General features: G+C 39.7%; 1 protein-coding gene across 7 annotated transcripts in view; it reads right to left on the bottom strand.

The window, feature by feature from the left end:
- The window catches only part of eef2k (eukaryotic elongation factor 2 kinase), a 100,254-nt gene that overhangs the window by 18,013 nt on the left and 67,168 nt on the right, over nt 1-15,073 (bottom strand). For all 7 annotated transcript variants that reach the window (XM_051933655.1, XM_051933654.1, XM_051933658.1 and 4 more), the window contains 5 exons: nt 13,830-13,979; nt 8,836-8,968; nt 8,420-8,547; nt 6,661-6,868; nt 3,537-3,595 (listed from right to left, as the gene is read on the bottom strand). In XM_051933655.1, the coding sequence (XP_051789615.1) occupies nt 3,537-3,595; nt 6,661-6,868; nt 8,420-8,547; nt 8,836-8,968; nt 13,830-13,979 (678 nt within the window). The remainder of the gene's footprint in view (nt 1-3,536; nt 3,596-6,660; nt 6,869-8,419; nt 8,548-8,835; nt 8,969-13,829; nt 13,980-15,073) is intronic.

Here is a 15,073-nt window from a genome sequence, read left to right as displayed (position 1 = left end):
GTGCTTGTTTTGCACTCTTGTATGTATATTATCATCCAGTTGATGCTCAGAACCGGCCAACTCGATTTAATTTCAAAAGCAACAGGCGGGCACGGTGTCGCTCAGACATAAAGAATGTTGGCAGTCACCTCCAGTTCGCCCTCTGGTGGTCGTTCCGAGTGTCAACTGGATGATAACATGCATAAAAGACCGCAAGATCACCCACCACCCTACCCAGAAGGGGGTGGGTTAAGGTTGATTTCACCCGACACTGTTTTTAGTCGACCAGTGAAAAACGTGTATACCAAGTTTCATGAAAATCGCTCCAGCCGTTTAAAGTGATGCTGGAACATACATACATACATACATATACACACACACGCATACACACACACACACACATTGACTTTTATATATATATATATATATATATGATTTAGTGAGAATTATAGAAAAATGACACCTTTTATTGGCAAACTAAAAAGATTACAATATGCAATACAATATTTTTAGTTTGTCAATAAAAGGTACCATTTGCTATAATTCTCACTACATTCATAATAGCTAACACAGTACAACACCCTAATACTACATATATATATAGACTCCATCCTAAACTGTTAACGTCATTATTTTGCACTGTGATCTGTACACGGTAAAAAGTAGTGTTTTTAATATGTTGTATGCTCTTTGGGAACACTGCAAATAATATGCCTGAAATGTCCCTTTTCATTTCATTTCATTTTGAAATACTACTGCAAATGTGAACTGGCACTGAGATAATAATAAAATAATAATAATAATTCATTACATTTATATAGCGCTTTTCTCAGTACTCAAAGCGCTATCCCACACAGGGAGGAACCGGGAAGCGAACCCACAATCTTCCACAGTCTCCTTACTGCAAAGCAGCAGCACTACCACTGCGCCACCTGTGAGGAACTGCAGAACTGCTGGGATTGAGCTGATCATTCTGTCATACTGGTGCATAAAGAGCATTTTAATTATGTATAGTAGTAGTAGTGGTAGATGAAGGGCTAAGTAGTAATATTGTCAAGTGTACAGGCTGCTCTCCTATGACTGTGTTTTAGTTTTGTAGTCGTCTTTTTCTGTCTTTTGTGAGTTTGGCCCCACACTCCCTTATTTTTCATGTCATTTATACAGACGGCCCACCTTATCTGCAGGTTAGGCAACCGTGGTTCAAAATTCTTTCGGAAAATCCAGAATATTCTCAAAAAAAAATATTTGAAATTCCTACATGCAGCACTGACCATTAAATACGCACAAGAAACAAAATGCACAGTCTGATGCCGCTGAGTCACTGACTACCCAGAGCCCAGCCAGCCCTCAGTCCCGCTGTATCGGTCTTTGTATTTGCTTTGTGAACACAACTTTATTTATGCTTTTATATAAGTGCTGGGCTTTCATGGTTTTTGCAAATCCACAGGGGGTCCTGGAACCATATAAACGCAGATATGGTAGGCCGACTTATAATTTTGGTTTGGTTCCTTTTCCGAAAAATTACTTATTTTGTAACTGGAAAGTCGCACTTGTCGCCATAGTTTAGCTTTCTGGACAATGTTCTGTATTTTCTTTCTGTAAATTTCCTTTTGCATGTTTGTAGGTCAATTGAACATTTTTATTTTGATTCCTTGGCTTTCTTTGGTTTGTTGATTTTTTTCTTGGTTCGGTGGACTTGTATTGGTCAATTACTGGATTGGACTTTACTTTCTCATTTTTGGTTTTGTTTAGTATTGCTACTTTGCATTCTTCTGAAATTTTCTGTTTTGAAATTTGATTTTTTTTTAGTTTTATATTTTTATTTTATTTTATTTATTTGGTTTAATAAACAAAATTAAATATTAATAGATTTGACTAAACAAAGATTTTGAAGGTTTTTGCCTTCCCTTTCTCTTTTGTGTCTAGACTTATGTATTTAATATTTTGTTGAATAGTCAGGGCTGGACAGTCTCGTGGCCTTGGAACCCCTGCAGATTTTTTTTTTTTCCTCCAGCCCTCTGGAGTTTTTTTGTTTCGTTTTTTCTGTCTTTCCTGGCCATCAGATCTTAGTTTATTCTTTGTTATTTCTTATGTTTATATTTTTCTTTCTTCATCTTGTAAAGCACTTTGAGCTACATCATTTGTATGAAAATGTGCTCTAGAAATAAATGTTGTTGTTGTACATTCAGAACTCCGCAGCCAATGTCCTCACCCACACAAAGCGATCTGCTCATATCTCCCCTGTTCTCTTCCAGTTTCACTGGTTACCAGTTCCATCAAGGATTAAATTCAAGATTCTGCTTCTCACCTTCAAAGCCCTACATAACCTCACTCAGCTTGTTGTAGACTGCGTACAATGATACAAACTGCAGCCTCACTGTGTCAGGAGACTGCGTGTAAATCTGGTGTGGTCAAGGTCTGTTTCTTCATTATCCTCTACCTGAGTGGGACTGTCTCCAGGTAATCTCATTTTCCTTGTTAAATAAGGTGGAAATCATCTCAACTGATGACAGACATCCATTACATGTAGAACTAAAGTTCAGTAAATCAGGAAGGACAGTCGTTTTGAAAACCCACACAAATCGCTCCAGAAACTCCTGTCTTCCTAGTGCCATACGACTTTTTAATAAGAAATATGGGAGATAATGATTAAGGTTTTGATATATATCCTGTAACCTTTTTTTTTGGTGTAAATATGTGTTATCCAACTGCCTTACCTTAACCTTTCTTGTTTCTATTTGTCTGTTTTATTTTATTCTGTCTGTTATTAGATGCAACTGAGAAGGCAAATTTCATGTATTCTTGTGTAAACATGACTAAATAAAGAAACCTTAACCTTAAACCTCGTAAGCTGCAAACAGCTCTGACAGGTTAGGTAAACTGGCAAGTCTAAACTGGTCTTGCCTGACTGTACTGACGCGAAAAAGAGAACGAGGCAGTCTTTAAATGAGTATGGACTGAGAAATGAAGCATTAGTCAAAAGACTAGCCAAGTTTGTTAACAAAATCAGTTTGATCGGTCATCAGGCCTAATATAAACCTAAACTAAAAATCAAAATCGAAGTAAAACATCAACCAAACAAACACTCGTCAAAGGCTGAAAAGTACTAAGTGCTGATCTTTACACCAACTCAGCGATGAAGTCACAGGTCACAGCCTATGAAACGAAGCTCCCTAACAACAGGCCACCACAACATGACAACATTTGTTGTGTTTTATCATGGTACGGTCCTAGGGTCACCCTATCCCTCTTTATGCTTTTTATTATGTAGACCTTAACAGACGGCCCCCAAATCCCATACTGTTGCCACACTGTCGGAGTTTCTCCTGCCATAGCAGGTTCTTTACTATACAATGATGCACACAGTAAAGCTCTTATTTTGCTAATGCTATGCTCCGGCAAGTTGTCTCTACTATGCTTGCTTGGGAAAGAGAATAAAAGCTTCTATATCCATCTTCTGAGAAAGTTTGCAATAGAAGCCTAATAGGTATCTCAGAAATCCCCCCCCCCCAAAAAAAACAGCAAAAGCGCACATAGTTAAAATGAATTATACTTACTCTGTGATCATTCATATTATTATTAGTTTCATGAAGTCCATCATTTTCATTAAACCAACCTGAAAAAAGCAACAAACATGGAATTTAAATACGAAGGATGAACATGTCTGTTATGTTTCAGCCAGGTTTTATTCCCTGGCTTGTAAGTATTTTCTGTTTGATTATTGTTTTTTGAATTATGGTTTTCATGTTCTTGAATAATTTCTGTTAAGTTTACTTATTATTTGTGTACTATATCTAACTAAAAAGATTACAATATGCAAGCTTTCGAGGCAACTCAGGCCCTTTCTTCAGGCAAGATGTAATGCCTTTTGGCTTTTTGATTACATCTTGCCTGAAGAAGGGGCCTGAGTTGCCCTCGAAAGCTTGCATATTGTAATCTTTTTAGTTAGCCAATAAAAGGTGTCATTTTGCTTGGCTTTTCTCTACATTCATAATGGCTAACACGGTACAACACCCTAGTACTGTACTATATTTTTAAATGTTCGGCCATTCCTTGTGTTTTGTTGGTGGGGCCACCCTGACGTCACTGCTGCTGCTTTTATATTGAGATCAGACATAGGGTCCCAGCAGTGGATCATTGACTGTTTTAAGATTTTTGTTAACTGTTGCTTTCTTTAAATTGTTCGAGTTTCAAGATATTTTTCCTTGTGTTTCTGGAATTACAGCTTCCCAACTATCGTATATATTCACATTTAAGTTCTCCTGCGGATAAGTCAGGGCTTGATTTTACCGTATAATTTCCGGTATTTTATAATGTCGGTCATATAAGTCGAATGCGGAAAACTCACCCTATTGGTCCAAGAGATTATGATATGCTAACACCCACCTGAGAGAGTCACCACGGAGCCCACAACCTTTTTTTTTTCTATGTATTGTGCCTACGTGACCACACGGTAATACCCAAACTATTCCGAAGCGACTTTTGTATCTCACACCCTCATACTCCTTTATCGTAAGAGCATCCCTTATCTACGATGGAGCGTTCGATCAGAAGAAAATATGAAGCTGGTTTTAAATTAAACGTCGCTGAAGTAGCGAAAGAAATTGGTAACTGCACTGCTACAACAAAATTCGATTTGTCTGAGAAACTGATGAGAAATTGGAGGAGGCGACAAGATGTAAAAAAATAAAATAAGTGTCGTATTTTTGAATGGGTGTAGAAGTCGGGGTCTAATTTTATGATTGATTTTTTTGGTTTCAAGACCCGACTTATATGTGAGTATATACCCTAAGTGGACAGGATTTAGAGCTTTGTTGGGCTGAATGGCCTGTTCTCGTCTAGATTGTTCTAATGTTCTAAAAAAAAAAAAAAAAGACGTCAACTGGAATTGTTGCACCTGTGCAGTAAAGTGCCTTTTATTGAGGTGCTCTTCTTCATACATTTGTACCATACAGTACCTATTAAAAAGTGTTCAGCCCCCTCAGACGTTTTCACATCTTATTGTTATACGATATTGAATCACAGTGAAGGTAACTTGGCTTTTTTGACACTTATCAATGTCAAAGTGAAAACAGATCTCTGTAAAGTGGTCTAAATTAATTACCATTATAAAACACAAAATAATTGCCCACATTAAGCATTCACTCCCTTTCACTACAGTAATCCCTCCTCCATCGCGGGGGTTGCGTTCCAGAGCCACCCGCGAAATAAGAAATTCCGCGAAGTAGAAATCATATGTGTATATGATTATTTTTATATTGTCATGCTTGGGTCACAGATTTGCGCAGAAACACAGGAGGTTGTAGAGAGACAGGAACGTTATTCAAACACTGCAAACAAACATTTGTCTCTTTTTCAAAAGTTTAAACTGTGCTCCATGACAAGACAGAGATGACAGTTCTGTCTCACAATTAAAAGAATGCAAACATATCTTCCTCTTCAAAGGAGTGCGCGTCAGGAGCACAGCCTGTCAGAAACAGAGAGGAAAGCAAACAAATCAATAGGGCTGTTTGGCTTTTAAGTATGCGAAGCACCGCCGGTACAAAGCTGTTGAAGGCGGCAGCTCACACCCCCTCCGTCAGGAGCAGGGAGAGAGAGAGAGAGAGAGAGAGAGAGAGAGGGAGAGAGAGAGAAAAACAAACTGAAAAATCAATACGTGCCCTTTGAGCTTTTAAGTATGCGAAGCACCGTGCAGCATGGCGCTTCAGGAAACAGCTGCACACAGAAGGTAGCAACGTGAAGATAATCTTTCAGCATTTTTAGACAAGCGTCCATATCGTCTAGGTGTGCGAACAGCCCCCCTCCTCAGGATCAGAGAAAGTCAGCGCAAGAGAGAGAAGAAAAGTAAGTTGGGTAGCTTCTCAGCCATCTGCCAATAGGGTCCCTTGTATGAAATCACTGGGCAAACCAACTGAGGAAGCATGTACCAGAAATTAAAAGACCCCATTGTCCGCAGAAATCCGCGAACCAGCAAAAAATCCCGCGATATATATTTAAATATGCTTACATATAAAATCCGCGATAGAGTGAAGCCGCGAAAGGCGAAGCGCGATATAGCGAGGGATCACTGTATTCCGAAGAGACGTTTGCACTGTTTTGTATCTCACACTCTCATACACCTTTATCGTAAGAAATGGCGGAAGAAATTGGTAACTGTGCTGCTGCAACAAAATTTGATGTGTCTGAGAAACTGATGAGAGATTGGAGGAAGCAAGAAGATGTAAAAAAAAAACATTTAAGTTGCATTTTTGAATGGATGTATAAGTCAGGGTCTGATTTATGATTGATTTTTCAACTTTCAAGACCCGACTTTATATGTGAGTATATACGGTACTTATTGGGATTTTTTTTCTTTGAATTGCCTTTTTATTAGGCCTTGGTTTTTTGTGCTTTTTCATGTTTATTTAAATCTTGATTTCTAAAGAGTGGGACTTGTCTAACCGAGCCACAGGTTTTATAGCCCCTCATTTTCATAAAACATTTTTTGCATTTCAAATTTTTAAAGCCAGCTCCCTACTTTTATGCCTTTGCAGTCTGAGGCTTGTTTGTGGTGAGGCTCCATTTGGGTTGGCCCCTCCTTGTAATTTTTACAATAGTGTCCAGTGAAGGACTGGCATCACTGTTTGAGATAAATAAAATACATTGCCACTGATTATGAAGAGCACACAGAGGGAACCTTACCCAATGGGGACTTCCCAAGAGAGTCAGAAGGGTATGCCGCAGGAGAGCATGGCGGAGACTCAAAGGTGCAGTCGCTCATGCTGTCATCAGCTGAAGACGTCTCTGACAGGCGAGAAAGCAGCGGCGGCAGACGGTTCCAAGAGATGGTCCGAACTCGAGGACTGCCACAGTGCTCTTCACTGCCACGTAGGACTGTCTGTGCAGATTGCTAAAATGAGAAAAAGTAGAGATTAGCAGAAAAAGAAGGTGCTGGTAAACCAATTACATTAAGTAATTTTAATTACCACTGATATCAGTGCAATAGCACGCTTTTTTTTTTTTTTTGTTATTTCGCCGTATACAATTTCTTGCACAGTGGGACCTCGGTTCACGAACGTCTCGGTACATGTACAAATTGTTTACGTCCAAAAAAGTTCACCAAACTTTTGCCTCGGTTCACGACCACACACTCAGTATACGAACAAGCCAGTTTCCCTTTCGGTTTGTGCGAGCCGATGATTTCCGCACGTGTTGCATTGTTCTCAGTCAGACGTGCGTGCATGCTTTTGCTGTGAACTCTTTGTGCTCTATTTCATTTCCCTTCCGGTTCGTACGCGCCGATTACTGTATTGAATCACATGTTCAGCCTCTCCCTGTTCATTGTTCTCAGTCAGACGTGCGTGCTTTACCTGTGAACTCTTTGTGCTCTACAGTATTTCGTGTGCTTTTGCAGTTAACCATGGCTTCTAAGCACTGTAACCTCCTCTCCACCCAGTTCCTCCTCACTTCATGCCAGAACTCGACTCATGCAAAGTTAGTTTTCTTGGTGGTTTATGGTTAGTTTTTATATTATGGATTTTTCAAATGTTCATTTTTCGGTTCGTAGTGTGAATTGTTGCAATGTTACTTTTCTTGGTTGTTTATTAAGTTACGGATTTGTTCAAATGTTCCTTTTTTTTCCCCTGTGCTTAAAACTCATTAAAAAAAAAGTGTTTACAGCGATCGGGTCGTAAGGCTATAGTGTGAACTCTTGCAATGTTAGTTTTCTCTGTTGTTCAAGGTTTTCTCAGTGTTATTCAATGTTTTTACATTTAGTTTACTATTATGATGTGCATTCTGTGGTGTAATTAACTATATTTGTGCTTAAAAATCTTTAAAAAAATATATTTACATACAGTTCGTATGGTCTGGAATGGATTAATTGTATTTACATACAATCCTATAGGGGAAATTGCTTTGGTTCACGACCAAATCGGTTTACGAGTTTTGGAACGAATTATGGTCGTGAACCGAGGTTCCACTGTATTAGGAATTTGTTAGTTTTCGCATACCCCTTGGGGCCAGCCACTGTACAGCGCCCCTGGAGCAATTACAGGTTTAAGGGTCTTGCTCAACGGTCCAGCAAAGTAGGATTTCATTTGGCAGTGACGGGGATTTGAACTGGCAACCTACTGGATACCAGCACAGATCCTTAGCCTCAGAGCCACCACTCCGCCCATATTGGCTCACTAATACAATGAAAACAGGATTTTGCTATTAAAGAGCAACTTATAATACGTTAAACAAAAACGAGTAATATATTTTTATTGAATTCTACAAGAAAGAAGTGCAATCAAGCTGGACTAGTTGAGCACCAGCTCAATATTTAGACCTTTAAGGACCGTGTTAGTTCATAGACACCTGCAAGGAACTGACACATGGGAACAACTATACTGATACAAATGGTAGAGTTCAGAATGGTCATTTACTCCCATAAAATATTTCTAGAGAATATACTAACCAGTAGCTTGTTGGTGCAGTCTAGGGATCCTTTTTCTTTGGAGGCCAAATCGAAAGGCGTGAGACCCATGCTTTTGCAGATTTTGTTGCAGAGATGGGAGTGAAAGAAGAGTGCCATTCCTCGCACACCTGCAGCCACAAGACAGGTCCCAGAATGAACAATCTGTGCTATGTCACACCCCTTCAATATGTTGCTCACCAAACCATACAACATATTAAGACTTCACAGAAAAAGAAAACAACCAACACTGACATGGATGGATGCACACTGTCACCAATCATATGTCATCTCAGTTGTGTTATCATATACAGCCACCACACAAATGCCCTAACCCAAGGCCCTCACCACAATTCAACTTCAAACATCCAATCCCGAAATGTGACTTTAACAGACAAACTGACACAACACTTTCATACCCAAGTTTCCATCGCCAAAGTCAGTGCCACTGGCTGTGTGGATCTGGGGGTCAGTGTAGAGATCTCCCACTCCCTGGATGTCAACCACAATCAACTGGTGACCAGACCGCTCAAATGTAAAATGACTGAAGGCCTGCAAGTTGTAGAATACAAAAGGTTAACAGTCCTGTGTTGGCCTGTGTCAACATTTGGTTGTTAAATAGAAAATACAAAACACTTAAAAAAAATAAATAAATAAAAGAGTCCACCCAGCCTATATAGAGAGAACCACACTGCATTATTAAAGGAAAAGGCCTGCATAAGTCAACAGAAAGGTAAGCATAGTTCATATATCCGTTTCTGAGGACATTTTATGTTTTTCACTGCTATATGACAAATCTATACTCTATTAAAAAGGATAAGTTAGGATAAGTGAACATTATTTCTTCACAAACTTGGCATTTTGTGTGGCAAATGCATATACAGTACACCAGTGTTTCCCAATCTCGGTCCTGTGGCCCCCTGTGGCTGCAGGTTTTTGTTCCAAGCAGATTCCTAATCTGTGACAACACCTGATAGCACTGATCTCATTTCATTAGCTGGGATTATTTTTCTTTTATTCTACATTCAGAAAAGTACAGCAGCATGATTTTTACATTTATAAGACATTTAGAAATATTTCTGCTTTTGCTAGAGATTTAAATGCTTAACTTCTTTTGTTGATTTCATTCTATTTTGCTCTTTCTCTGTGCAGTTTCTCCCCTTCGTTGTATCTTATTAATGACAATTAAAAATGAGCAGAGCAGACGCGCTGGCAAACAACACGGAATAATCAAAGGCTGTAAGTACTTTAGCATCAGACCCACTAATTAGTAAATAATGGATTAATTAAACAATTAGAACGCCTAAAAAAGTAGAATGAAAATCAAGATGAAAATATTGTTATATATTATTCCCATACAACTGCTTGGTGCATTTTAAAATATATATATATATTATATATATATATATATATATATATATGTACAGGTAGTCCCCGGGTTACGTACGAGATAGGGACTGTAGGTTTGTTCTTAAGTTGAATTTGTATGTAAGTCAGAACAGGTCCATTATTTTAATAAATGCTATTGTTGACCAACTGTAACCAAGTGCTCTGCCAATGAATGATGGAGTGTCACCTCTCTGACCTTTTTATTATTTATACTTTGTTTTCCAAGGTGATAGTTTTTCTCTTCTTTGCTGTATCACCAGCACTTGCATCAGATTTGTGTTTCAGAGACATTCTGGAAGGGTGAAGACAAAAGGTTAAGATGAGCTCTTCTGCACAGCACTGGACACGCGATCACAGCAGGAAAGCACCCGTCGTCAACATGTCTGATGTACTGACAAGAGACAACTTCCTGCTATGTGCGTAACAGTACAAGCAGGCTTGCTATTGAGAATGAATGGGGGCAGTGAGGGGCGATTCACCATTCGCCCAACACACAGTCACCTCCAGTTGCATACAGTATGCTGCCTGCAGCGTCTGCCCACCGAGAACGAACATGGTGCGGCCAAAAGCGGGTAGTGAATTGCCCACCACCGTCCCCATTCGACAGGCAGCCACCCGAGGCACACTACAATGCTACCCACCACTGCCCCGTTCACCCTCAAAGGCCTCCGTTCAGCCACAACTGGGTCACCGCTTGCAGCATCACCAGCTACCCCTGTCTATGAGCCGCCCACCGAGAATGAACAGGGCAGTCGTGTGTAGTGGGCGAGCAGTGAAACATCCCCCTCCGCTCCATCCAGCCTGCGTCCAGTCAGGAGCAATAGCTCAGCGAACCGCTCCATGAAGCCTCCGTCCTGCACACGAGCGATAGCTGTGGCCCAGGTGACTATGGACCACGGGTCACCGCTTGCCGCCGAGACCCGCCTGAGTAGCGAAATCGCCCCCCCTCTAGCCTCCGTCCAGCTACGCTTGCAGCGTCCTCAGGCCGAAGATGACGGAGCAGCAGTTACTGAGGCGCATGCGTCGCAGCTGTGGCCCCGTTCGTAAGCCATAGGTCGGATGTCCGTAACTTGGGGACTACCTGTAAATATATAAATAATTTTACCAAACGTAGTTTTCCAATTTCTATATTGTTCCCAAAACACAGAACTTGGGAAATAACATATCACTTAGTTAGCCCAGGAGTCCAATTAAAAACAGAAGCGGGTTGGAACAAAAACCTGCAGCCACAGTGGGCCCCCAGGACCGAGTTTGGGAAGCACTGCAGTGTACCACGATTGTGTAGAAATAACTTTGACTTGAAAAACACCAAATTTACCCTTTAAGAGAGAACTGTTTGTTCTGTTTTAGTTTCTTCTTCAAAAACATGCAGCAGTAAGTAAGTCATACCAACCTGACTTTAACACCATTTAGTCCAAGTTGTCCGATTAACAAAGCCTGTGCTTTAAGTACTTCTTCAACTAAAACATAAGCCTCATACAGTGGGTTGAAAAAGTATTCCACCCCCTAGACAAAGTTTAAATATCCTGTAATATTTTTCTTTGAAAATGCATCTTTAGTTTCATACTGTTACATACAAATAAGGGCCTCATGGACAATATATTTTCACTAAAAAATCCTGAAAATTAAATGATGCTGCAGAACATGCATCTTTAGTTTCATACTGTTACATACAAATAAGGGCCTCATGGACAATATATTTTCACTAAAAAATCCTGAAAATTAAATGATGCTGCAGAACATATCAGTGAAATCTGCTGTTGAATAAGTAATCGACCCCTGATAGCTCAGAGGCTGTGAGATTGTTAACAATGCAATAATAAGGGTATAAACAATCAAGCCCTGAACTCTCTAGTGTGTCGACTGGTCTCTAAGTGATTCCTTAGGCCAGTTCTTAGGAACACAAAACTGAGAAATCAGTACAAGTGGCTTATGTGGTGAAACCTTAAAAACTGACAAAAATGAAGACAATGAAATTTTCAAATGACATGAGACGCACTGTAATTAATAAGTTTAAAGATGGCAATGGTGCCAAGAAGATTGCCAAGCTCCTTAACCTCAGTGAGTCCACTGTGAAGGCCATCATAGCGTAGTGGAAGACAACTGGAAGCACAGTAAGGCGGCCTAGGTCAGGCCGCCCTGTTAAAATAACAAAGAAAATGTCAAGAAAACCAGTCAGAGACGTAAGAGCTCAGTGACCTGCAGCTGCAGTGGATGTGCACAAGACTACGATATCGAAGGTTTTGCACAGAGAGTTGCCAGAAAAAAAAGCCATTACTAAAAAAAATGTCATCTGAAAGCTCGATTAGAATTCGCTAACGGACATCTTGACAAGAGTCCTGCATTCTGGAGTAGTCATGAACTTTGGTCTGATGAGACCACAATTGAACTTTTTTGGCCTCAACACAAAGTCTGGCGGATAGAAGGGCCTGCCAATGATAGTAAGAAGTACTGTATATCATGATTTTGGAAGAAAACCTTCAAACGTCAGCCATGAAATTGGGACTCTACCACTTTCAGCAGGACAACGACCCCAAACACTGTGGGAAAAGTAACCAAAGTGAGAACATCCAGGTTTTGCAGTGGCCTAGCTAGAGTGCGGGTCTGAATCTGATTGAAAATTTGTGGCATTATCTCAGAATTACAGTTCACAAATGGAAGTCTTCAAACTTTGCCCAGTTGGGGCAGTTCTGCAAGGAAGAATGGGAAAAATTGCCTCCATCCAGGTGTGCTAAGCTTGTAGATGGCCATCCAAAGCGAATGCAAGCAGTTATTGGTGCTGCTACCAAGTATTGACTGGGTGTCATGTGAAGGGTTCCATTACTTTTTCAACAGCATTTTTCAAAACATGACTGTCAATTTGCATATGTTTAGTTCACCAAGCTTTAAATGTGTACACAGAGAAATAAAAGTTCACTGTGATACTCTTCATTTGTGATTTTTATAGGTTGTAATGATGTAAGATGGAAATACGGTGGCTTTTTAGAGATTCAATACTTTTTCAACCCACTGTGTGTGAAAAGTAGACACGTGCACATGCTGAACTTCCTCTCTTTAGGGACAAACCTTTTACTGTGTTGCCAAAAATAAGACAGAAGAAAATAGCATGAATTCTTTCACATGATACAACATGTGCACAACGTGTGGGTCTGGAAACACTTCTGTGAAAAAGCTGCTCACAAATCGCAATGGGCATCTTTACCATCTGTAAATATTTACTTATGGCAGAGAGCTGGTTGGTTGGGGGGCCCCTTCAAACTTTTAGAGTGATTTGATAAAGAATGCTGGTGTCCTATCCTATTCTGTTCAAGGATGGCACACAGAAGATTGTACATTGAGATTTTAGTGTCTGCTGAACCTTTGGGAGACACATGCAGACGGGGTAACGCTTGCAGGTGGAAGCCTATCCCAGCAAAATGCATGCAAGGCAGGGAACACATTCAGGATGGGAGGCTAGTGCATTAGACACGGACACGCGTATTTCGACTTCCTCAAAATTTTCAGATGCTGCCAATCTGTCTTGAAATGGGGTTTGACATGTGGGAGAAAGAAACACAGATGAATAGACAAAAGGAGGTACCTCACCTGGGAAGTCCGTCTTACTGGATATACAGTATATTCTCCAAATTAAAAACCTACAGTATCTGTACTGCAAACTCGACACACATTTCTTAATTTAACAATGGCAGATTGCTCAGATTTTTAGTACATAATTATTTCAATATTTCCACTTAGCCCTTCAGGGGCTCCTAAGAATACTACAGTACGTGCATTCCAAAATCTCTAGAGCCAAAACAGAGTCTATTTTGAGAAAAGACACAAAGGCCACACATGAATGCTGCCCATGCTTGAGAGCCAGAAGTGCATTCATTCTCCTCTACTCACAAATCCCATAAGAAGCAGACATTTGACTCTCTTAATATTATAACATGGCCGCCTCAAGGAAAACGTGTGTTTTCAAAGTCCCACGTCACCAGGTTAGGCATCACAGCTAAAAAAAAAAAAAAGTGACACAAATTCTCACCTGGGGAGTCAGTCGGATGTTGTCATCCCGCACAAAGCCAGAGTTGGAGTTGTATTTTATGTATTTGCCTTCGATGTAATGTTCAAGATGGTAAAGCGGCTTGCCTGGCCTGTTCTTCATCTCCAAGACACACATTTGCACAATGTCCACCTGATAACAAAAGATAGGAACAAAAAAAAAAAACAGCATTAAATTCAAAACCATTGGACTCAGACAGGGATTTGATGAATTAAAAAGACAGGGATCTGGTGAATTAGTGCCTGACTTTTTAGAGGAAGTCATCTTGTTATTAATAATAAAAACCAGGCATGAGGATAAAGCTGAATACTAAGATATATGAAGAAGCAATGACACAGTAGGGGTCAGAAATTTAAAACACCAACTATCTATACATAAATCATCCAAGATTATCAAGCATGCAGTAATTTTGTTTTTCTCTTGGAATTTCAGTTACTGTAGTCTCTTCATAATGTTAGATTATTAACTGCATATTTCCGGACCCGGGTGTGGTTAAATCTCTTGGCCCAAAGTCTCGTCTCACAGGATGTGAAAGTACCTCTCTGAAAAAGTCGCATCTTGTCCCAGGCTAAAAAGTCTCATCTTGTCCCAGGATTTTTTTTATTATAATAGAGAGGTAGCATCTACAGGGTTTTCTGCTCAGTACTCAACTGTACTGAGTGGCTTTAATAAGGCAACAGCAAGGTGAAAAAAAGTTGCAAATTTTGAATGCAAACCTGCTTATCAGGTTTAACATGTACAAAACAAAATCAACAAGAAACTAAAAAATGTACACATAATATGGAGCAGTCAATCATTTTCTAACCCATAGTCCTGAAATGGGTCATAGAGGGTCTCCTCGAGCCTATCCTAGCTAGCACTGGGCACAAAGCAGGAACAAACCCTGGATACGGCGCCATAATAAACAACAGTACAGAATAAATATTTGATTTACTTAAGCCCTAAAGGCAAAAATGCTTATTAAGAATAGATAGATAGATAGATAGATAGATAGATAGATAGATAGATAGATAGATAGATAGATAGATAGATAGATAGATAGATACTTTATTAATCCCAAGGGGAAATTCACAATATAATGAATATAATGAAGTTTTAGAAAAGAGTCAGCAAAAAAACAGTTCACTTACATGTTTTGGACTTAATTGAATCAGATATTTATTTTGTACTATTACTTATTATACTTTCAGTTCTTTGGTTCCCCTGTGCCTGTGAATCTTGTCTCT

The sequence above is a fragment of the Erpetoichthys calabaricus genome, chromosome 11 (assembly GCF_900747795.2).
Source record: "Erpetoichthys calabaricus chromosome 11, fErpCal1.3, whole genome shotgun sequence".
NCBI lineage: Eukaryota > Metazoa > Chordata > Cladistia > Polypteriformes > Polypteridae > Erpetoichthys > Erpetoichthys calabaricus.
This window is presented reverse-complemented; position numbering and strand designations above follow the sequence as displayed.